The sequence below is a fragment of the Crassostrea angulata genome, chromosome 4 (assembly GCF_025612915.1).
Source record: "Crassostrea angulata isolate pt1a10 chromosome 4, ASM2561291v2, whole genome shotgun sequence".
NCBI lineage: Eukaryota > Metazoa > Mollusca > Bivalvia > Ostreida > Ostreidae > Magallana > Magallana angulata.
The window spans coordinates 38,251,804-38,275,897 of NC_069114.1; the positions used below are offsets into that span (position 1 = coordinate 38,251,804).

The 24,094-nt window shown below is 31.3% G+C and overlaps 2 protein-coding genes across 3 annotated transcripts; both read left to right on the forward strand.

Annotated features, from left to right (window-relative positions):
* Positions 1-6,676: 6,676 nt before the first annotated feature.
* LOC128180289 (transmembrane 9 superfamily member 2-like) lies at positions 6,677-16,530 on the forward strand. Its single transcript, XM_052848264.1, has 17 exons — positions 6,677-6,878; positions 7,884-7,951; positions 8,091-8,184; positions 8,661-8,788; positions 9,935-10,064; positions 10,457-10,602; positions 11,521-11,638; positions 12,048-12,124; positions 12,657-12,765; positions 12,978-13,110; positions 13,285-13,404; positions 13,732-13,789; positions 14,025-14,184; positions 14,449-14,600; positions 14,790-14,901; positions 15,193-15,364; positions 15,592-16,530. The coding sequence occupies exons 1-17, from the start codon at positions 6,765-6,767 to the stop codon at positions 15,657-15,659; spliced, it is 1,959 nt and encodes a 652-aa protein (XP_052704224.1). The 5' UTR covers positions 6,677-6,764; the 3' UTR covers positions 15,660-16,530.
* A 2,052-nt stretch (positions 16,531-18,582) lies between these two features.
* Positions 18,583-22,857, forward strand: LOC128180290 (2'-deoxynucleoside 5'-phosphate N-hydrolase 1-like). Of its 2 annotated transcripts, none has more exons than XM_052848266.1 (5): positions 18,583-18,679; positions 19,505-19,677; positions 20,310-20,381; positions 21,123-21,233; positions 21,448-22,857. In XM_052848266.1, the coding sequence occupies exons 2-5, from the start codon at positions 19,533-19,535 to the stop codon at positions 21,546-21,548; spliced, it is 429 nt and encodes a 142-aa protein (XP_052704226.1). In that variant the 5' UTR covers positions 18,583-18,679; positions 19,505-19,532; the 3' UTR covers positions 21,549-22,857. The 2 variants fall into 2 exon arrangements, with proteins under 2 accessions (XP_052704226.1, XP_052704227.1); XM_052848267.1 differs by having other exon boundaries at positions 18,599-18,714.
* Positions 22,858-24,094: the final 1,237 nt, after the last annotated feature.

Below are 24,094 nucleotides of genomic sequence, written 5' to 3' on the forward strand. Positions count from 1 at the left end.
ATAACGCATAACTTTCGCGAATAAATGTTATTCATGTCTCTGGTCAAACATATTGAAAATATTGAACTAAAACAAATTTAATTCAATGCTCAAACATTTATAGGTGCTTTCATTTAAAATTTGTTCATTGTATCGACAAACTATACACAAGCCAGTAAAACGCAAGGCCGGGGGGTGCTTTTCCGTTACTACAGTAAATTTTCCTTTAGATGCTGGTCTCCCAACACTTTTTCATGTTGTAAGGTCTAACGTTGGCAAATTCCATTTTTTTTAAGCATTAAATATTAGGGCCACATAAAAAAATATTTTTATCTCGTAATTATGAGAAAAGATCTCGTTATTACGAGTTAATTATCTCGTTATTACGAGAAAAGATCTCGTTATTACGAGTTAGTTATCTCGTTATTACGAGAAAAGATCTCATTATTACGAGATAATTTTCTCGTTATTACGAGAAAAGATCTCGTTATTACGAGAAAAGATCTATATAAAATGGTGCGTTTCTGAAAAAGAATTCGACTGGATCACACTTTAAGTCTATCTTTTTCATTCCAGAAACGTTGATTCAATTTTGATCAATATTTAAAAATAACAACGATCATTATTCATTAATTTCTACATATCAAAATGATTGGATTTGACATTTTATCTGGTATTAATAAAAGGGAAGAACTTTATGTAATTTTTCTATTCAACATATATATATTATAATCCCACTCCGAAGTAAATACCAGGTAGTCCTATAGTCGTAAAAACACAGTTTTATTAGTTACAGATCACTTTAATGACTATATAGTTTCAGTCATGGATATGGATACACAGGATTTACCCGAATTTGTGTTTTATATGTTCATACACAACCTACATGTATATTGAAAATAATTGATTTTATATAAACATTTTTGAGTCTGAAAAAAAAATAACACGTATCCTTCTTAATTATTGACATATAGTTCAATGAATTTTTTCATCAATCTGCTTTGCTAATTCTTCTGAAATTTCTTTAAAACTGCTTGGTCCGATTTTATATCAAATTATGCGTTTTAAACGATGATCACATGTGCTAAGTAAGTGTATATTAATGAACATTGCAGTAGTTCATACACTTTATATAAAAAGAATAGAATAATGAAACGCGCCATTTCAAAAATAGATCATTTCTCGTAATAACGAGATAATTAACTCGTAAGAACGAGATCTTTTCTCGTAATAACGTGATTTTTTCTCGTAATAACGAGATTTTTTCTCGTAATTACGAGATCTTTTAGATTATGAGTTATTATGAGTTAATTATCTCGTAATTACGAGAAAAGATTTCGTAATTACGAGAAAAGATCTCGTTATTATGAGGTAATTACGAGAAAAGATCTCGTAATTACGAGATAATTAACTCATAATAACGAGATCTTTTCTCGTAATTACGAGATCTTTTCTCGTAATTACGAGATTATGAACTCGTATTAACTCGTAATAACGAGATAATTAACTCGTTATAACGATATCTTCTCTCGTAATTACGAGATCTTTTCTCATAATAACGAGATAATTAACTCGTAATAACGAGATCTTTTCTCGTAATTACGAGATATTTTCTCGTAATAACGAGATAATTAACTCGTAATAACGAGATCTTTTCTCGTAATTACGAGATAAAAATATTTTTTTAAGTGGCCCTATTCGTCTTTCGTATATTAGCCTTTTTTTTGCTTATCTTTTTTTTACCCCCCCCCCCCCCCCCCCAACTTTTGAAACCGTTTCTACGGGCCTGTATACAGCATAAGTTTTTTTTACTTTGAGTAGATGTATGAAAGAAATATAAAAAAGGGCTCAAGTTACAATTATTTTAAAGTTGATCAGACATCAAGAGCTACATGTAGATTTGTGTCATTTATTATGTTTACCACTCATTAGAATATGTATTACATATTTAATTTGCCTATTTTTTCTGTAAAAAGAAAATACTTGAGATTTTGAATTGGTACCAATTTTTACAGGTCTATAGGTTCTACATTTGGCTACCATTGGTGGAGATGGTACTGAAATGTGTGTGCAGAAGAATTCTAAAAACAATAATGACAAATGACAAGGACAGTCATTGAAAGTAAGTTGAATTTAAACATTAAGGTTATTTGCGAGTTATTCTAGTATTAACATGTTTAGCAAGATTGATGTAAACTCAATGACTTGTTATCCAATCGTGATGTATGTTTACTCTTTACAGAGAAAATCATCCTCACAATGTCAGGGGTCCTGAGGCCACGAGTGGACTCAGGACCCCTGACATTGTGAGAATGGGAGAAAATTAGCAAATTATTTACATACCAAATACTACAGTTTAAGGGAATGTTCGAAAAAACAGAGCAACGGCTGATTCTATAAACAAAAGACATTGAGAACAATATCAATAGGAAAGGTATACCAAAGAGAGGGGGAAGGGAGTAACAGGCAGAGAAAAAAAAGGAGGAGACCCGGGAGTTTTTGAAAAAAATGTTAAAAATCATGGCCCACTATTGTCTTTTACATTGGCCCAACAATAAGCCAACAAGTTGGTCCGATTAACTTATTATATACGGATTAACTTTGTATGAAGTTATATCAGATATATTTATATCTTTATATAAAAAAGATTGTTTTGTTTTATATTTAAAATTAAAATATGTTTGTTTCAGTTGTTGTTCTTCAAAGTGGTTCTTGCATGAAATGACAATATTTATATGAAAGTTTCTCGCTTATATATGAAAGTTTCTCGTTTATTCGCAAAATTAACGCATTTATTCACGAAAGTATCGCGTTTATTCGCAAACGGAACGCATTTATTCGCGAAAGTTTCGCGTTATATCGCGAAAGTAACGCGTTTATTCGCAAAAGTTTTGCGTTTATTCGTTAACATGTCTCGTTTATTCGCGAAAGTTACGCGTTATATCGCGAAAGTAACGCGTTTATTCGCAAAAGTATCTCGTTTATTCCCATACATTTCTCGACATTTGCGAAAGTAACGCATTAATTTACGAACGTTTCGCGTTATATCGCGAAAGTAACACGTTTTTTCGCGAAAGTTTCACGTTTATTCGCGAAAGTAACGCGTTTATTAGCGAAAAATATTTATACCTACGAAAATGAGCTTCGTACGTTACTTTCGTATTATAGCGCGAGAGTATTGAGAATATGGCGCAAAAGTATCGCGAGATCGCGAAACTTCTGAGAATAAAACCCGAAATTTTGAAAATTAAAACGAACTAAAAACTTTCAGAATTTACATCTACCAAGTATTATATCCTCTATTTCTTGCGGAAACTTATAGTTAATTCATAGCTCCATAGAAACAGCCGACTGAAATCTACACGCTCCATTGAAATCTACTAACTTTTCATTATCAATTATATAAATTAGCTAAAAGAAAGATGTTAATATAAACAATAAAATGCTTATATTATGGGTTATGAAGGTAGCGATCATTGCATGCAGAATTTTTTTTTACATAACCCGCATTTTTTCTGCAATGTCGCTACCTTCACATCCCGAATGAATCAATAAACCACAGGGGCCCAGTTGTCAGACACTGAAAATTATTTATAACAATTTATTTCCGAATTAAAACATATACATAAATGGTCATCCAATATATAATTATATTACATGGTATTTAGATAAAATCCATCGTTAAAATTGCCCTTTATCGTCGTTTTAAAAAATGTGTATCATATGTTCATGTACATTAACAAAAAGTACATGTATATTGAAAGACCATTTATGTATACGTGTATTTTTTTAATCAGGAATAAATTGTTACAAATTTCAGTGTCTGACGACCGAGCCCCTGCGATATAAACAGAAATCAATCACTGTAAAAAAGTCCTTAAAAAGGACTAAGTGTGGTTTTATGCAATTTTTGCCCCCCAAAATCAAAGTTTTAGAAAGAGCTTTAAAATAAGGTGAAAGATAGTTAAAATCATATTGGAAATAAAGGTGTAAAAGGTTATCACCACAGTGACGTCATAATGTAGAAATGACGTCATGAATATTGCATTATTTTGATAAATTGATGTTTTGTAGCAAAATATGGGTGTTTTCCGATGGTTTTTCGACTGGGAAACATCGAGCGCAGGCTTGCTCAAGTACCATATTTTAGTATAATGTGTATAACCATCTGAAGAAAAACATATGTTAAAATCGCACTTGAGCAGACCTGCGCTCTATACTTCCGAATGAAAAATATAGAGCAAAAATGAGAATATTTTCATTTGTTTGCAAATTTGCGGAAATTGGGCCATTTAGGTGACGTCATAGATACACAGCGAAAGAGCAATGATGACTAAAATCATTATTATAGTTATAGGCATCCTCTATACAATAATTTGTGAAGATTTTATTTTAATACGATACTATTTAAAAATTGGTTAAAATCGGGGGCAGATATTTGACCATACCGCACATAGTCCTTTGTTAGTCTATCAGTCTATTAAAGAATTATTTATTTAGCTCTACGTACCTATTTTTTTTTAGCGTTAACCATGGTGGCTACAGCTAATGGCATGTACATGTTTTTGCATCCACGATTCCGATCAGTCAGAAGTCAGAATCTCAAAGGGACTTGGACACGATTTTAGGACAAAATTTTAATTTTGATTTTTTATTTATAAAATGGTTTACTTGCAAATTTTAAATGATTGACCAAAAAATTGAATGTTAGAACTTAAGTTATAAGGGTGATACAGAGGTAAAAACTCATTGTTATGTAAACAAAGGTCGAGTCTTACATTTGTTTACAAATAATGTAAAGTATGGAATTACCATTTTTTTTCACATAATGATTTGTGGGAAACATGGCAAACCTATTCAACGTGTTTATAAACTATATTATCAATAGAAGATGCAACATTTGATTAAAACTTATACCAATAAAAAAAAACGATAACAAAGCCCGAGCTTTGTTTACAAAACAAAGAATTCCAAATTCTGTACCTTGCTTATAACTCAATATCCGACTTTCAAATTTTAACAAAGCATTAAAAATACCCATATAATCCATTCTAAACATTAACAATGGAAAAATAAAATTTAAAATATTGGGCTCCAATCGTGTCCAAGTCCCTTTTAATGTTTGCATAGAAAAAAATATGGATCAAGATGAAGGTTAGTACTGTATTGTAAAACCATGTGTACAATAGCATATTAACATTATGATTAACACTGCATTTAACAATTTAAAAATTATCACATTTCTTGCCTCCAATTGTCTAAAGAAAGAGCTAGAGCATGCTTCCTCTTTCACCATGCAGTGACCTGAATTTTAAGCACACTTAAAGTTAAAAGTTTACATTTTTTTTAAACTTGAAGAAATAAATTTTATTTCATATTTGTCAGTTTGTTCGGATATCTTTAATAAATTCTTATAACATACAGAACAAAAAGGATAAATTATATTTTAACGACTAAATATCGCGAATTTGTTGGCCTGAAAATTTCGTTCGCGAATCCCCCATAAAGATTTTTAAAAGACGGCATACATAAATGATCTCACAAAAATACGATCTTTGATTGGAGTTCCGTAATCACAAAACCTTGACGTTGTGAAGATGATTGAGATCAAGAATTTAATTTTTGATATCAGTTCTAAAATACCTTAAGGTAAGGTTTGCGGCTTGCATTTTTTAGAGGTTGTACCAAAGTTACATACCATTTTGTTCACTATACTAAAGGTTTTTTCTCATGAAATTCAAATGAATTTTGCCCGTCCCGTTTTATAACTACAAAAGGTCAAAGTTCATGATTTCCAATTTTCATTTTGATGAAATGTAAACAATTTCGTGAAAATATGTACATTTTATATGTGACTATTATGGGGGTTATTTATGCTAAAAATGTTCGAAAATAATATCACTATTAATATCATGATTCACTTTTATTAATTTCTGATGAACTATCTAAAAATAGAATAAAATGCAACAAAAGTCTTAATTTTGGACTACTATTATGTAAACGAAAACATCTTATTTGAAACCTTTCCAAGTCCACCGATTTCAGGAAAAACGTATCTTAGAATATGTGTATTAATCTGATGTTTCTAAAACACTATTCAAAACCATATGATGCGGATTTCGTTTTCGTGGAAATTGATAAAATGCTTGTGTGTCCTCTTATTTTTTCATTGAAACTAAAAAAAACCGCGAAATAAAAAAAATGAATTCAATTATGACGTCATATAAATGTTGACGTCATAACTGAAATAAAGGGTAGTTGGTGTTACGTCACAATGAACATGTGTGAGTTATCTCCCTGTAACTGCAAACCTTACCTTAAAAACCTGATAAAATACAGTCTTTATTTAAACAAAATAAATTTTTGTTTAATTTAAGATATTATTCGTCCAAAAAGCCAACATTTTATACGTGTAAAATTGTTTTCAAAACATGGATAGATGAAACACAATATTTATGAACGTAAAATAATTAAGGTTTTTTTCCTATTTCCGCCAATTTAATTGTTGAATATGATATTTTAAATTTTATATTATACCTTATTTATTTATTTCATTTTATATATTCAAAATCAAAATATTGATGCAAAATTTATTTCTTAGAGTAACTATTTAAATAAAACATACAACAGTAAGTTCCAATCTAAATAAAATATAAACTCTGCTTTTCTCTCCCTTTTCGTGTATTTAGCACTCAACTTGTACATGCGCAGACATCGAAGTGACGTGTTAGCCATCTTAGATGCGATAGACTTGACACTTTAGGGAAAAATAAATAGTTTTCAACATGCTGCGGTTAACAGCATTAACTTTAATAGTTTTTAGTGTTAGTAATGCTTTTTATTTACCAGGACTTGCGCCTGTAACATATTGCAAGGCTGGAACAAAACCCGATTGCAAGGTAGGGATCTTAAAATTTTAGAAATTAAAAAACTAACTACAAGTCTACTGTAGTGAAAAATTAAGGTTGTGAGACTTTAATGTGTTTTTGTTTTAATAATAACAATTGTGTTCGCTGTGTGGTTGAATTCATATATGATAATTAATTGCATGACACGTATTCATTTTCGAACCAGGATGTACATGTAGGTTGCTAACATAGGCAAAATTATACATGTTCGGTCTCTAACAGTCTGGTTAAAGTCACCCATCTTTTCCTTACACTCGTCTGTGTACCTGACGAGTGTAGGGAGAAGGGGAATGGTTTAACAGTCTGGTTAAAATCATCTCCCTTCTCCTTACACCTGTCAGTGTACCTGACAAGTGTAGACGTGACAAGCATAGGGAGAAGGGGGGTGATTTTAATCAGATTGGGTGTCTAAATACTCTTTTCATTGAAATAAATCTCATTTGACGGTGTCTATGTATGATTTGTATTGCGGTGCGACTGTTTTGGATGAGCACAGCATAAGAGGTTGGGACCAATTACCCAAATGGGAAATAATAGCCCGTTTTGGATATAATAATTTTCTCTTTGCCCAGACCTTGCCTTGTCGGCGCGCTGTAGTCACTATTACCCACGAAAGTCAACAAACAAGGATATATCGGCCTCAGCATATTTCATTAAACAATTAAGAATGTTATTTGTGTAACCATACTTTGTCAGAGCTAAGGAAACATACTGTAAACATTACAGCATGAACTGTAAACCAACTTTCATTTTCAAAGACTTAACTGGTCATTAAAGTTGGTTTAGAGTAAGTGTCGAACAGCTCGGTATCAAATTTTTTTTTCCTCAGAGTCAGAGTTGGCAAAAAAGCAGGAAATACTCATATTTCTTAGGACTCTGTTACAGAGTTATAACTAATATCAAGGCATGCCTTATTAATGCCAATATTTGCATTTGAAATATGTGTATGTGTGGTTGCATTTAGTAATAAACTCATTACTTTTCCCTTTTTTTCAGTCGGAAATACCAATATACGTTAACAGACTCAACTCAATTGAAACTATTGTGCCTTATGAGTATCACAAGTAAGGAAATTGAATTTGCATGCATAAACTTTGTTGAACAGTTAAAATATATCCATAAAGAGCAAAGTATACTAAGTTGTTGAAGTTTGTCACCGTAATGAAAAAATAATTACAGCTGATATTTTGATTCATATTTTAGGTTTGACTTTTGTACTGTTGATGAATCGGACTCCCCAGTGGAAAATCTAGGTCAGGTGGTGTTTGGTGAGAGGATAAGGCCTTCACCATATCATGTAAGTTGCACAATGGATTTTCTTCTATGGTTTTCTTGGATTTATCTGAGCCAATGGCTTGAATGAGTTTCATTCTAGTTTGTAGGTTCTTTGAAATTATATCTGGCTTTTTTTCAAACCACTTTCTCAAGTACAGTGATGTTAAAAATGTTTTATAAAACATAATTGCAACATATATACCTTAAAAATTCTTGTAGAAACAAATCATGTGGTTTATAAGACAGATGCCGCCTCATTAACATCTTCTATGTAACTATCAGAAACACTGACATTGGACATGTTTGGTGCATTGATTTCAACTTGTAAACCCAATATTGATAATTCGGATTTCAAAACTACATAGTTTTGCCAACATATGATCTAGTGTCAGAAATTATGTTTGATTGTAGAGCTATTTAATTTTGATGTACATTAAATTATTACATCAATTTTAATAAGAATTTTAGTGTTTTTTATTTTAAATTTTCAAATTGCAGCTATCATTTTTGAAAGATGAAAAGTGTAAAAGTGTTTGCCAGAGGGTTTACAATGCTGATAGAAAAGAAGATAAAGACAGACTCAAGTTTCTGAAAAAAGGAATTGCAAACAATTACTATCATCACTGGTATGTTTTGGTTCTATATCCTGGTGGCAAGGAACACCACTTAAGATCCTCTTCATACATGTCCTGTACTGGTTGTATTAATTAAAGAATTTTAAAAGGTTCAGAAATAGTGATGACAATGTACTCAGAAAACATGAGAAACATTTTGGATGATGAAAACATGAAACTAATAGAAATGCATGACAATTAAAGGAATATTTTAGAGAGATTAAAATGTTGTCTCTGGTCTGATATTTTGTATATGTACTCAGAGTTCCCGAAACCAGTCCAAAATCATATCGGACAATTGTCCTCTAAATATTCAAAATTTGTAAAATCTACCGGACATTAAAACTATTGCAAAAATATGCAAACTAAAATAAAAAGAGTTGTTTAAAAATGTTTCAGACTAATTTATTCAATTTCTTACTCAAAATCATTCAAATCATTCAAACTCCCTTTCAATTTCAAGAACAATTTCGTGTATCAAATAGTTATTTAATTCTTCTGGCTGCTCAATGTCACTTTCACTCTCTAAAGACTCATAGTCATATTGTCATCTTCTTTCCCTCTTCTTTTCTTTTTCACCATGTTGCTCTTTCTCTTCTTCTTCTACATTAACTTTTCTTTTCGCAGTACTCTTTGTTGCCCCCAGTGTCCATTTAATCGGCCACATTTTTTCGAAATCAAGATCAAATGTGATATGGACTAACGTGTGTAAAAGAAAAAATACGTAAATCCGGATTAACAACAACGCACGTTTTAATATTTTTTATTGCATTTTATTGAAATACTCAACTAATAAATTATCTCTGAAATAAAATAATCAACAATTTTAGACTTTCTGTCTCGTAAATTGTTTTTTTATACAGTGCTAGTCTGTAAAATTTATCGGACATTATGACCGATTAAATTTAGATTTTACCAGACCCATTCAAATTTTACCGGGGATCGGTGCGTTTCGGGAACTCTGAGTACTATAGCGTTATACAATAGGATGAAAGCTACAAAAAATGCCCAAGTAAATCATGAGGAAACTCGAGATGATATTCAGTTGAGATTGGATCAGAGTTTTAAATGGTTAATTATAAATGGAAGTAACATTGGAAATTTAATTCTATTTTCAGTGGAAAGTTCTTATAATGATGATTATTTTTGTAAATATAGGATTGTGGATAACATGCCCATTACGTGGTGTTATGATGTAGAAAACAATCAGAAGTACTGCTCCAGGGGATTTCCCATTGGTTGCTATGTAACCAAGGAAGGCAAAAGGAAAGATGCTTGTGTCATCAGCGTAAGTTGTAAAGTTCTATCTTGCAATTGGTCACATACCTGAGAGTCTAAATAGATGTAAATGTACATGTAGGTTGAAAAATCCAGTGATGATTTACTGATGGTCTCGCTGTGCGTACTTAATGAAAGATGTTTTATTACATACTGTCTTATACCTGGAATTAAGATTTCTTGAAGTTAATTATCATTTGCATACATTTTATTGATTATCTCTTTATTTTGGTCCTTTTTGTGAAAAAAAATGTATGAGTTGAGTATTGCGTATCAGAAAATCTTATCTCAATATAATATGAAGACGAGAACTTTATCTGAATGCAATTTTGATGAGATGAAGAACAAGAATGCAATTCATGTAAATGCAAGTGTTTAAAAGAATTTCTTCTTTGTTTAAAGGGAAAATATGCAGAAAAGGATACATACTATGTTTTCAACCATTTGGAAATTAAGATGTTTTATCACCAACCCAGTGATGCGGAGTGGGATGCAACTCTAGGCTCTGTAGGGGGTCGAATTGTCTCAGCCAAGGTTATCCCTCGCAGGTATAGTCATTCTGTTCCAAGTCGGGACCATGTATTGTAGGATGAAATAAAGGGAAAACAATTTCTTACTTACATGTACATGATAATGCTGTAGTTTGAAAAAACAGTTTTGTTTTGTTTTGGCAAATTAATCACACAGTTTTTGTCAAAATTAGTATTGATTGGAAATTTGCATCCATTTACCAAGTAGGGGCCTTTAAACACAAAATTGATTCTTGCCCTAAAGTATGCTACTTCTCTACTGAAATATTGATTTTGTAACATATTGTTATATACATAATCAGCAGATCTAGGTTTACATGATAGGAAGTTAATCAAATCTTTTTGCTCAAATGCAGTGTTGAGAACACACAATACCAATTTTTAAGATCTATAAGGTTTAATAAAGCACAATAGATTGAAGGATTTTTAGGCAAGGCTGTTTTACAAAAAAAAAAAAAAAAAGATAATGCATAGATATAGATTATAAGTCTTACCCCAAATGCTGATGTTTTTGTCGGTAGCTACTAGCTTAACAGAGCAATCTATAAGAAACCGAGACAATTTCATGTTCAAGTTTAAACTTTGTGCATGCCGATACAGAACAATTTGTCAAGTATAAAAATTTTTTTTTGAGATTTGATATAAAGAGTTGCTGATCATGACCTGCAAAATTTTATATTTTTATTGAAAAAAAAAGCATTGAAAGCATTTAAAATATGTCCATTGGTGAATTTAGTTGAAAAAATTAGGACTAATTTTAAATATCTGATTTGGAACCCTGCTACCTCTCAATGCATGTAGTGGAAACTCAAAAGGTTTATCTGATATTGACTTTCTCCAATGTTTGGAGCACCAACAGAATAAAAAAGTAGGAAAAATGTTACAACTGCTCTCCACACATAACAGTGAATGTGAAACTTTGTCTTATTTTTGAAGCATCAAATATCCAGAAAAAGGACCCTTCACATGCGGAGATCAAAGTGCTCCCATGGGCATTCCAGCAGAAGTTAAAGGAACTATAAAGCTGAACTACACTTACTCTGTCACTTGGGAGGTGAGAGGACAGCCCTAGTATTTAAACACAAAACTATATGCAGCAATGTACAAATATGTACATACCACAAAACATTTTGTATAAACTGGATGATTACACTATCAGCTTTGTGGTTATGCAGTAGGCCTTTCTGTTTAAACATCAATGATCCAAATGATTCATATTAACTAATGGGAACTCATGTTTAAATTGATGTTAAGTTTCTGACATTGGTAATTTATTTTTTAAGAAACTTCTTGTGAACTACTGTATGGAAAATTTCCAATGCATTTGTTTTCTTAGATTGTAACATTGTATATTTTAACTGAATTGTTACACCGTACTTGTACATGTATTGATCTGAAATGTTGGTATGATAATCTTAGTTTTCTCTTCAATTTTCTTCTAATTTTCTCTTCATGATATTTAGCAAAGTGATGTGAAATGGTCATCTAGATGGGATTACATCTTGGAGTCTATGCCCCATTCCAACATTCAGTGGTTTAGGTAAGTGAAGGCAGCTTTACTTAGGCAGAAGAAGTATTAGTATGGTTGTTGTGCATACAAGTTTAAGCATATAACTTTTAAATTGATTTGAAGCTCATTACATAGTGTGACCCGAAGAAAAAAATTGAATAGGATTACTAAATAGGAAACATCCACATTTACTCTAAAGGATCTGAGATTTCTGTTGAAACATCTATCAATCTTTCATCATTAATTCCTAACAAAATGTATGCATTCAAAATTTGGGACTTTTTATAAGAAACTCAGGTCCTTTCAGACACATTGTGATCAATATCTGATATGGTTTCTTGATTATATTTTGATATTTTACAATGTTTAGAATATCTAAAATATCAATTTAACTGCCGTCATATTACGGGAAACACTTACCGTGTGATTTGTTTTAGGCAGATTTGTTGCTATAGTGTCTGGCATCAAATATTGCACATATTTTTTTGTAAGATTATTTTGGAAAGAAAGTACTGCATTGGTTCTGTTTCTACTAGTAATGATTGAATGATTTTCCTTTCAGTATCATGAACTCCTTGGTGATTGTTCTTTTCCTGTCTGGGATGGTTGCCATGATTATGTTGAGAACACTCCATAGAGACATTGCTCGATACAACCAAATGGATAACTCTGTGAGTTGGTCTTTCAATTTCTTAAATATATTATGTATTATCAATTCATATCGTCCCTAAGATTCTAAACATGCATATGTTTTCTTGAATGTAGCTAAAAGAACAGCATATATTAAATTAGTTTGAATACATGTATTATTAATTTGAAGTCTTTTTTGTATGCTTATTACGTGTACCTGTTAGATCTATACATGAACCATTTTGTGTTTTAGGAGGATGCCCAGGAAGAGTTTGGCTGGAAACTCGTCCATGGGGATGTATTTAGACCCCCAAGGAAAGGCATGTTACTTGCTGTACTCAATGGGAGTGGGGTCCAGATTTTCTTCATGATGTTCATTACTCTTGGTAAGATTTCTATTGGTGTCATTGAATTCTAAGTTGTTTTTGGATATATGATGAGCTTTTACATTAGTATATATACATGTACCTACAGTTAATGAGAATTCTCATTGATGGAATTGAAATGCAAATCTATCAATAGTATCAGATTTTGCTCTGACTGTGAGATTTGTTTTGTAGTGTTTGCCTGCCTTGGATTCCTGTCTCCAGCCAACCGTGGCGCACTGATGACCTGTACCCTGGTGCTGTACGTCTGTCTGGGAACTCCCGCTGGATATGTATCTGCTAGAGTGTACAAAAGTAAGGCTTGCCAAGTCTCCTTTGCTGAGAACATGTTTCCTTTCGATTAGGAAAAGACCATAGTTTGTTGAAAGTTTACAATAATTCATAGATTTCATGTTGCATTTAATGAGTTGTACTTGATATGTTATATACTGTGAGGTTTTTAATGCTTATTTTTATAAATTAGACATATGTGTAATACTAAGTATATTTGATATGTGATGATAAAAAAAGTAGAAACTATTTTGCCATTCTTTTTTCCGAGGCATATATGTATTTGTGCATTAAGTCAAGTCTTTTACTTAATAAAAAATCTTCAACGTAATTTATGATTTTCAATTACAGTGTTTGGAGGAGAAAAGTGGAAATCAAACGTCATCTTTACAGCATTCCTCTGTCCAGGGTAATTTTTTTTAAATTCATAAGCAATTCATAAATAAAAGTAAGACAGCATGGAGTTTTGATTTCATTAATTTTGAGAGTAATCTACCAGTGGCAAACCACTGCCACTGGGAAAAAATTGGTGATAGTTTTAAGATTCCGGGCTTACTGAAAATTCACTAGACATAATAACAATATTTTTAGAAGTATGTGTATATTATTGAGTAGATTGTTATAATCTCCTTGGTTTGTTCCAGGGTTGTGTTTGGGGTGTTCTTCCTTCTAAATCTGGTTCTGTGGACTCAGGGAAGCAGTGCTGCCATTCCCTTCTCTACCCTGATAGCCTTGCTGGCCCTGTGGTTTGGTATCTCTGTCCCTCTGACATTTGTAGGGGCCTACTTTGGTTATAAGAAGAGGGTAAGTTTTATGTCCCCTGAGCCAAATTTCTTTATTTGCATGTTATTTGGAATTACAATAGAAAAATTTTTATGCCTGTATTACTGCAGTCTTTCAGAGATGGGTTTCATCTTATCTCTTTTTGATAATTTGGATCATAAGAAAAGGAAATTTCATTTTCCTTGTAAAAAATATGTTGATAAAGTTTGAGAGATATTCTAAAATCAGTTGTTCAAAGAAGTTCATCCAACAGTCCATTTATTGCATCTTTCTATTTTTTTTCAGCCAATTGAACACCCTGTTCGAACAAATCAAATTCCCCGTCAAATTCCTGACCAATCGTTTTACACCCGTCCCCTCCCAGGAATTCTGATGGGTGGAGTCTTACCATTTGGTTGCATCTTCATCCAACTCTTCTTCATTCTCAATAGTATATGGTAAGTAGATGTAAGATATAGTATCATTGAGTTTTTCATATGTCTGTAGAGATTAAAAGCTATAGTGAAATGGAATTAAACAGATTAAGTTAATGCTGAATAAGAAGTAGATATTGTGATGTATAACATACAGTAAATACATGTATATACTATGTACAAGATTTACATATATAATACTCTTTACTTTAGGTCACAACAAACCTACTACATGTTTGGCTTCCTGATGCTAGTCTTCATCATTCTCATCGTGACTTGCTCAGAGGCCACAATCTTACTGTGTTATTTCCATCTCTGTGCTGAAGTAAGATTCCTTATATTCTAAAATGACTAAATTGTTTTGTCCGTTGCAAATCAAAATCAAAATTATTTTTATCTTAGACTTGCTCAAGTCTCTATGTTATTTAAATTAATGATTTTTTTTTATTTCTTGCAAATTTTACTGTGCTTCAAAAATATTAATTTCTGCTCTCTACCATTCTTTAGATGTAAAATTTTTGTAAAATTTATTCTTCCCTTTGTTGTTTTCTAGCAATTAAAGTGTTCTTTGTCAAAGATTTCAGAAATAATGAATTGATGATTGAACTTTTGACAGGACTACCACTGGTGGTGGCGTTCTTTCTTGACCAGTGGTTTCACCGCGGTGTACCTCTTCGGATACTGTATTCACTATTTTGTGTCCAAGCTGGAGATTCATGGAGCAGCCAGTACCTTCTTGTATTTCGGTTACACCTTCATCATTGTGTTTCTTTTCTTCCTGTTGACTGGTGAGACATTGAGATCCTTTCTTTATTCAATATATTTACATTTATCCATTCAATTTATCTACATGTACATTTATCTGTTCAATATATTTACATTTATCCATTATGCTTGTGTACAAGTCAAGGAAAATATTAATTTAAAAAAAGAATAATTATGCCCAAAATTTATTTCGTATTTTAAATTCAACCAAAATACACATGTTTATTTTTTTCTTTTGATTGTTTTCAAGGTACAATTGGTTTCTTTGCTTGTTTCTGGTTTGTCACCAAGATTTACGGAGTCGTCAAAGTCGACTAAAGACTTAACCCTAAGTGTGTTATGAAGGAACCATTTATTGTGATACAAACAACAGACAATTGAGAAGAAATTCAAAAAAAAAAAAAGAAAAGAAAAAAGGATGAAAGAACTCTCATTGCTTATCAGATTATTATATGGATCTGTTAAACATTTTGTTATGGTTATATGTTCAAGTTTTGTGTAACTTATTCAATGGAAAACAAATTGACAACCTTAAGGCTTAGTTGAAACCTACATGTATCCTTAGCATCTACCATGGTAGTATGGTAAACATGAGTATCATAAGGTTATCTTGGCTGTGGGATTTTTTTGTTCGAAATTTGGTGGTAAAAAAAAAAAGAAGAAAAGATTGACAAAATTAAATGAACAAAATTTTCTATGTTACATATTCTGTATGGAAAGTAAAAAAAAATTGAATTTCTGAAGAAGGACTATTCAATCTAATTAAAATTAGATCTAAGGTTCACTCGTGTACGATCGCTACACTAAGATAGAGCATATCGTAGAGGAGCAGATTTACAAGTCTGATTTTAATTAGATTTAAGTACTATTATACACCATTTTTTCAAGCCAATTTTACAACTACAGTATTTCAAGTATCCCAACAGCAATCTAATGATTTACTATGGAGGTTGAGTGTCAAAATATCTTCTCATCAAAGGATTAATAAAATATTTTGAAATGTTGTATCTATAAGCAAATTTTGTGTCAACTTGCAAAATTTATTTATTGGTAACTGTTTCTAGCAAGAGGATATATATGTTAATTTTGAGAACATGTTCAAGGCATTTCATGTATGGCTGCTCATTAACTCTAATGTGTGTTGGGGTGTAATGACCATGGTAAATATGTGTACTAATAATTGCCATTTTTTAAAAAATTTGATAAAAAAAAAAGCACCAGTCCACGTAACATTGTCTTGAAATCTGTCAATAAAAAAAAAATTGTGTGCAGTGCTTTCAGTGAAAATGACAATGCTGCCTAGCAAATTAAAATCTGACAGTAGGTTATGAAAAATTAACAGATAGGATACAAATTAATGTTATATAGTGAGTGAATTTGTTTTGACAAATTGTGTTAACAGAGATTATTGTAGACATACTTGATTTTTTTTAAGGCGTCGAGCTAATGCTCGGCAGCCTTCTAGCGATCGTCTGGATTGGCAATCGTCCAAAAATTCATGCACTGCACCGCCTTTTTGATGCGCATAAAAAAATAAGTTCCTTGAAGTATTAAACGTATTACAAGATTTGTATTCCTTTTATTCAACTAAATTGTGTACAAGAAACCCAACTTTGCCTCCCTGGTTACTGACAACTCATTGCATTAGTATAAATTTGCTTAATCAAGAAATGGCGGATGAATACAATAAGGTGCAATGTAAACATTCACTAAAATATTATTTAAGTTTATCGCTTACATTTTGATTGGATACTGTGCCCGATAGAAATAAAATTTGATATGTAAATGTATTTGTTATCGGGCATGGTCTTCAAAATAATTGTAAGCGATAAACTTATCTAGAGATTTTGTTGCAATTAATAAACACGATAATGCAGTTGGTTTGGTCGAGCATTTTAGATAGCACGTGTTGTGGATTTGTTTGTAAACAACCATAGCATAGGTAATCTTGTTTCAAACGGGAATTGAAATTAATAAAAGTATGTTTTATTATTATAATTAGGGACACACTGTTAATGTATTCAAATTATGAGCCTGTGAAATGTGCAAAGACTTTTTAAAGCAGAAAGAAAATAATAATTTTTTTTTAACTTTGAAATTTCTTCGATTTTTGTAACCATGATAAGTTATTGTATTATAAACTCATCACTACATATTTTATAACGAAATATACTGATTATTGTTTTTGAAACAGCACAAAACGTAATTCATTTCCTTTTTTATTTTAATATTATTTGATAAACGACTATATATATTAGTACAGAATTTCAAATTATTGATATCATTCTATATAAAAGAAAATGTCAGCTTGACGCCTTTGTGGCCGTTCCGGCCTTTGATTTTACAACTGTTTGTTAGGTCCAGGTGTCAGTTGAAATCCGTTTTATGTTATCTGTATAGTTATGCATTCCTTTGTGTGATCTTTGATCAATTCTTTGACTTCCATTGTGGAGCCATTGAAGGACTTCAGGGTCAACAGGATGAGGAATTGCTAGAATTCTTTTGTTTCATTTTTTTTCCTTTCATCTAATGTTTGAGGCTTAGCCACTAATGTATGTGTCACATATCATTTCATTTGTAGATATCTTCTGTTAACAGCTTACTTGGTCTATACCTTTATTTTAAGGGTTATTGATTGATGATGTTCTTTTGGTATATTAACAAGTTATTATAGCATTTGATGTAATGTGCAAGCATGTATATACATGTATGTGGCGTATCTAACATGATAAAAATTGTTCAACTTTCAGTTTTCTCTGTTTTACATTCCTTAACTTTTCTCATTAAGTATTATAGATAATGGAAAGATAGAAATGAATAGATTTTCTGTTTTTTTAATTGTTTGAAGAGTTTCATTGTAAACGAGTAAAATATATACGAATGCATATATTTTTCATACATGTACAAACTAAATAGTTTGTAAGTGTAATTGACATTATTTATCAACTGTTTTGTAGTAGAGAGAGTATGTATAGGCCTTTTACATACCATGTGGGTAATAATTTGCAAGTTTATAAATATATCGAAATAAATTTGTGGAAAATTAAAGTTTTTTCCTTATGTGTATACTAACGCAATAAAAAGGAGAATATATTAGTAGGGAAGCATGTGATTTTGCGTCTGTAAAGGCAAAAAATTATGATAAAGATGGATTTTAAAGAAATGAATTACTGAGTAATCGAAATGACATATTTAAAATAGATAAAGCAGAGACGTATTGCTACCATGTAAATTTTAAAGCTTTAGAAACTGATCGGGATCGGGGTACCAAAAAAACCGCGGGAAAAGTTTATTTGTTGAAACAATACACTGATCTTGCTGAAGAACTGTTAAACAAGGTAAAGGACATCGAAGATAGATTGAAAGTCACTTGGTATTTGCATTTTCATTCATCTATTGTATTGATTATTGCATCACTTCTTCGTGTGATGATCTATCTGCGTTGACAACAAAATATACCTAAAAAGTGCACGTGGTTTTGATTACGTTTTGCCATGTGGATCACACGGGCTCGTCACGAAGTTTTTTCAACCTTTTATATATACCACCTCTATACTATAAAATACACCCTTGTGTATTTTATAGTATAGAGGTGGTATATATAAAAGGTTGAAAAAACTTCGTGACGAGCCCCTGTGTGTGGATGTCACTATAGATTTGAATTGTGAAAATATTGTAGACCATGCAAATTTCAATGAAAGATAATCTTTGAGTTTCTGGTCTGAATTGGAAAGGTTTAAGAAAATGTAAATTAAATTTTATATCTTGTCGCCTTTTATTATTTGTTAATTGGTTCTATTAAAACGACAGGCTTCTGAATTTCTGTCAGTAAGTCGTTAAATGTGTTTGATATATATAATTTCTCTATTAAAAAATTCACTTTATTTTCCAGGTTTTTATGTTATTCATGTAATTATTGGTTCCAGTACTTCACTGCATGAGGTAGATTAGTAAAGCTATAATTAGGTAATTCAAGCTTTATAAATTATAGCTAAATTCATTGATTGTACAGACCTGTTTACCCAAGAGAGGGTATATGTATATGTCACTCTTTTCATACATTTATTGCTCTCTAATAGAAATCAGAGCCCTGAGATAAAACTCTGTTATATATATCCTCTAAATAAGTTGATTAGTTTACATCCCATTTTTTTTAATCACAGGTTTTGTAATAGTTTTAAGATAAGAAACATGTCTGAAAATTGCAAAATCTACTTTGCTGGAAGCATTCGAGGAGGCAGACAGGATGCAGATTTATACTTGCGTATTGTTGAGCAATTAAAGACATACGGCACAGTTCTTACCGAGCATGTCGCCAGCCCAACAGTAGAAACTGGTAGTGTATAATTTTAGTTACATACATGTATGTTTATTTAGGCTACCTTAGTCGGTTGACCTATCATGGGAGTTTTTAACACTTTAACATTTTTACCTCCTCTAATATTAGAAAATGTAGCAAATCTTGGTAATACAAATAATCTGCGGAGAATGAATTAGTACATTTATTTATGAATTATCAATTTCACGGACCTGTTGTAAATTATGACAAGATATGAATAAAAAGAGTTAAAGCCAAACGAGATATTGAATCTATGAATGATATTTGGTCAAGCTTGAAATTAATTGGCATATCGGACATGACCTCTTGTTTCTAGGATAAAGCTTATTATTATTCTATTAGTGTACATTTGAATGCAGAACCAAATGCTTGTGGTATCTGAGCATATGAACTGTTGGGTAAAACACAATTAAAATGTCATTTTATTTAACTATTAATTTCAATGAAATGTAAAGAAAGTTGGTTAAAATTGCTGATTTCTCTACAATTTTATTTTGACGAATTTTATCCAGATTGCCTTTTTTTTCAAAAAACATAATAAAATTGAATACAAACATCCAGATTTAATACTGTTCTTTTCGTATGAATTCACTTTGATTTACTGTAACATATCTCTCAAAACATTGTAGATGAGGATAAAACTGGTTTGACTGATGTACAGATACATGACAGGGACATGGACTGGCTTAATCAGAGTGATGGTAAGGTTTTTACACATAGAAATTAACTCAATGTGCATGCTTACAAGATTTAAGGTAGCTCACTTTACCTTGAAATAGTTTCTCAAATCAACAGACAACAATTATGAAAGATAGCAGGAAATGGCTTAATTATGAAGGATAATACTAGTATATATAAAGCCAAAAAAGTATAGAAATCAAATCATAAATATGATTTTCTAAAATTTAATTCAGTAGCCTTAGGCAGATTTGAACTCAAGATCTGTGGTTTACAAGCCTGACACGTAAACTACTGATTTATCTTGGTATTCAATCAAATTGATTGATACAAATTCACAATATCATTGCTATTTTTGGACTTTGCCATTAAAAGTGTAAATGTTGATATACCGGTAGTGAGCATCCTTAGATTTAGGATATACATGTATTAGATGTAACAGCTAATATGATGGTGTTTAGAGTTGCAAAATATTGTACTGCATTTCAACAGCATCATGAAATTTATTGTACAGTCATCCCAGTGTGATATCAAAATTTTCAATATGTTGTTAATACAAATATTATGATGAATAAAACGAGTGATGATTTTACCTGGCTAAATGTTAATTCTTGTATCACTGGTGAGCAAGAATTTTAATCACAATACTGGTAAATTGGCAGAGTTTTACATGTTTATTAAGATTTTCATACATGTATTTTGAGGAAAAATGAACAAATGTCAGACCATACATGCACTTAAAACTTGGTTTCTATTCCTTGTAGTTCTTGTTGCCGAAGTAACACAGCCTTCTTTAGGTGTGGGGTACGAAATTGGAAGAGCGGTTGCTCTCGGCAAAGTTATCATTTGTCTGTTTCGTCCAGATTCCGGAAAAAGTAAGATTCTTAGGACTCTTTTAAAAAAATTTGTCATTTAAACTTCAGAACTGTTTTCTCTGAATCCTTTAGGTTGCAGGAAAATTTACTTGTTTACAACTGATTTATTGAAGTTAAATTTTCAAAATTATTTTAAAACAATTTGCATTGATATATTGAGAAAAATAACAATTTTGTTTGAACCGTGTTGTATCGAAAGAATTTTCTTTTGCAGAAATATCAGCAATGATTTCGGGGGCTGTTGGAGAAAAATTCTTTGTCTACAACTATAAAGAAGAACAAGTGCCTGAAATTTTGGCAAAACACCTAAAATAATTGTTATTTTCACTTAGTTTAAATTCTGAAATTAAGCTGTGTATAGTCTGATTAAGGCTAACTACCCATTATTATCACTGGAGATGTGCTCTTTTGGTGTCAAACATATTAATAGGAAATATTTTTTTTTTTTAATTCATCAGAAAATTTTTAAGTTTTTACCCATCATCATTTTCAATTTAAACAAGGAGGACGTTTTTTATAACCAACTTAGTAATTAGAGTAAGAGTAAGAGTAAAAAGAGTAATTATTTGGTAAAGTTGTATATTTGTGAAACTAATGAAATGATTATACATTTGGAATCTCAAAGAGAAATTACTCCTGTGTTACAAAAATGGTTGATTTTGATTGGTGCAACATATAAATTGCACAGTCAATGATATTTCATTATACTGAAATTACATTCAAAGCACTTTACATCTGATCAATTAGAACAGATTAAAGGTCAATCATCAATAATTAATTTCTTAAATTTTTTGCCATCTTGACCTTTACACTGCTCCAACTTAGAGTAGCAAAAACCAGTCAAATGTACAAATATAGTAAATATAGCTACATGAGAAGAGACTGATAAATTAAATGATTATTTTATTATTAACCAGAATTGAATGGCCAGATTGTTTATTATTCATGTTATTTAGAACTTATTTTAATGTGATTTTTACAAACATTTGCATGTAAAATATTAGCATGGTGTATCAAAATTCAGAAGAAATAAATCAAAATTTCAAAATGCAAAGGTTTACAGGTTTCTTGCTAAATATTCATTATAAAAATCCTCTGATAGTGATATTGTGTTTCAGGACCTGTATTTATTTTTGATTCAGGGAAAATTATACAAATGCTTTTCTTAAAACTTTACATAAATAAGTCACACAATTCTATTTTTGGATTATCAACAACAATGGAGACAACAAATCAGAATGTTCAGTATGATCAAAAGGATATTCATTGAATCAGATAAAAATTATGGTAAAAGGAAATTAACACTTATTCATTAGAAGGGGAATTTTTTTTTAGCAGTACATGTAGGTCTTCATCAGAGTCCATACTTGATGATATGCCTGGTACATAAAAAGTATCTACACTTAAGTTAATATCACAAATTTTAGCAGAGATATATCATATACCCATACATATACCTTCAAAGAATAAATTTAAAACATTCTATAGTTGTATTACAGGTAATAATAGTTATACACATTATACATGTATTTGATTTCTTGTAATTTTACTCCTATCTGTTGTATACTGATTAAAACACTGGATGTTCAAATGCTTGTTGATTAAAGATTTAATTGTCACAGAACTTGATGGCTTTTTTATTCCTAATCATTCTTAACAGTATTCACGTATTATTTTTCTTATGGAGAAACATTGGAACTTTTTACTTCACACAAAGATTGCTTATGACCTTGGGATGTGTAATGACCTTAATCCAAGGTCATTCGGGCAAGGTCACTGGAAGGGAAAGTGCAGAATTTGTGACCATATCTTTCTTATGGAGAACCATTGGAAGTTCTAACTTCACACAAAGATTGCTTATGACCTGGGGAGGATTATGATTTTTACCCAAGGTCACTTGGGCAAGGTCGAGATCGATGGCAGAAAAAGTGCAAAATTTGTGTAAGGTACATATCATTCTTATGGAGAAACATTAGATGTTCTTACTTCAGACAAAAATTCTTTATGACCTTGGGATGTGTCATGACCTTGACCCAAGGTCACTTGGGCAAGTTCAAGGTCACTGGCAGAAAAAGATTGCTTATGACCTGAATGTGTCATGACCTTGACCTAGGTTATTTAGGCAAGTTCAAAGTCATTGTTTAAAAATGCTTAATTCCTGTCTGTGTCATGTCTTGTATTAATGGGAATGATTATAATGTTAAACTTGACACAAAGCGTCTGTGTGTCAGGCGAAATAGAATTATTTGTTAGATTCTTATCCCCCAAATTCAAAACATTTAATGCTGGCTGCTTGACATGTGGCAATGGCAATTTCTCGGGCCTTTCTGGCAAGCTTTTTTCTGAGCTTGTTGGAAAGGCCCGAAAAGTTGGAATTTGACATATGGATAATCGTTTGATTCCAGTCATGTTTGTTTATCAGAAGGATACAAATGTCTTCATGCATTAACAGTTAAGTTGAAATAATATGGAATTTAAAGAATATAAATTGGCTTGTGTACTCATATTAGCATTATTAACAATTTAAAAAAAATATAGAGCAGCTGTCACTGATAGAAAATTGACGGTTAAATAGATAGCATCCATCATTTTCTACAATGGAAAAATACTTGAGTTATGATTTTTTCTTAGCTGGGGGTATCAGTTGTGAACTTGCTCGCAGTACCTTTAGTTACTTTTAGGCATTTGTAAAATGTCAGTTTCATATGTAAGATTCTTTGTAATTTATGATTTAAGGATGAATTTAATTTATTTGGATTCATACTACAGGCAGCATGTAGTGATCACTTTGTTCATCTGACATGACTATAGATTATTATGACCTTGTACTTAGTTCCTGGGCCATAGGTCAAGGTCTTAGA

Excerpts from the sequence above, each read along its gene's own strand:
- LOC128180289 (XM_052848264.1), top strand. The coding sequence starts at position 6,765 with ATGCTGCGGTTAACAGCATTAACTTTAATAGTTTTTAGTGTTAGTAAT. Across the intron at positions 11,639-12,047 it reads CTTACTCTGTCACTTGGGAG|CAAAGTGATGTGAAATGGTC; the intron begins GTGAGAGGACAG and ends CATGATATTTAG. Across the intron at positions 13,111-13,284 it reads CATGATGTTCATTACTCTTG|TGTTTGCCTGCCTTGGATTC; the intron begins GTAAGATTTCTA and ends TTTGTTTTGTAG.
- LOC128180290 (XM_052848266.1), top strand. The coding sequence starts at position 19,533 with ATGTCTGAAAATTGCAAAATCTACTTTGCTGGAAGCATTCGAGGAGGC. Across the intron at positions 19,678-20,309 it reads CAGCCCAACAGTAGAAACTG|ATGAGGATAAAACTGGTTTG; the intron begins GTAGTGTATAAT and ends AAAACATTGTAG. Across the intron at positions 20,382-21,122 it reads CTGGCTTAATCAGAGTGATG|TTCTTGTTGCCGAAGTAACA; the intron begins GTAAGGTTTTTA and ends TATTCCTTGTAG.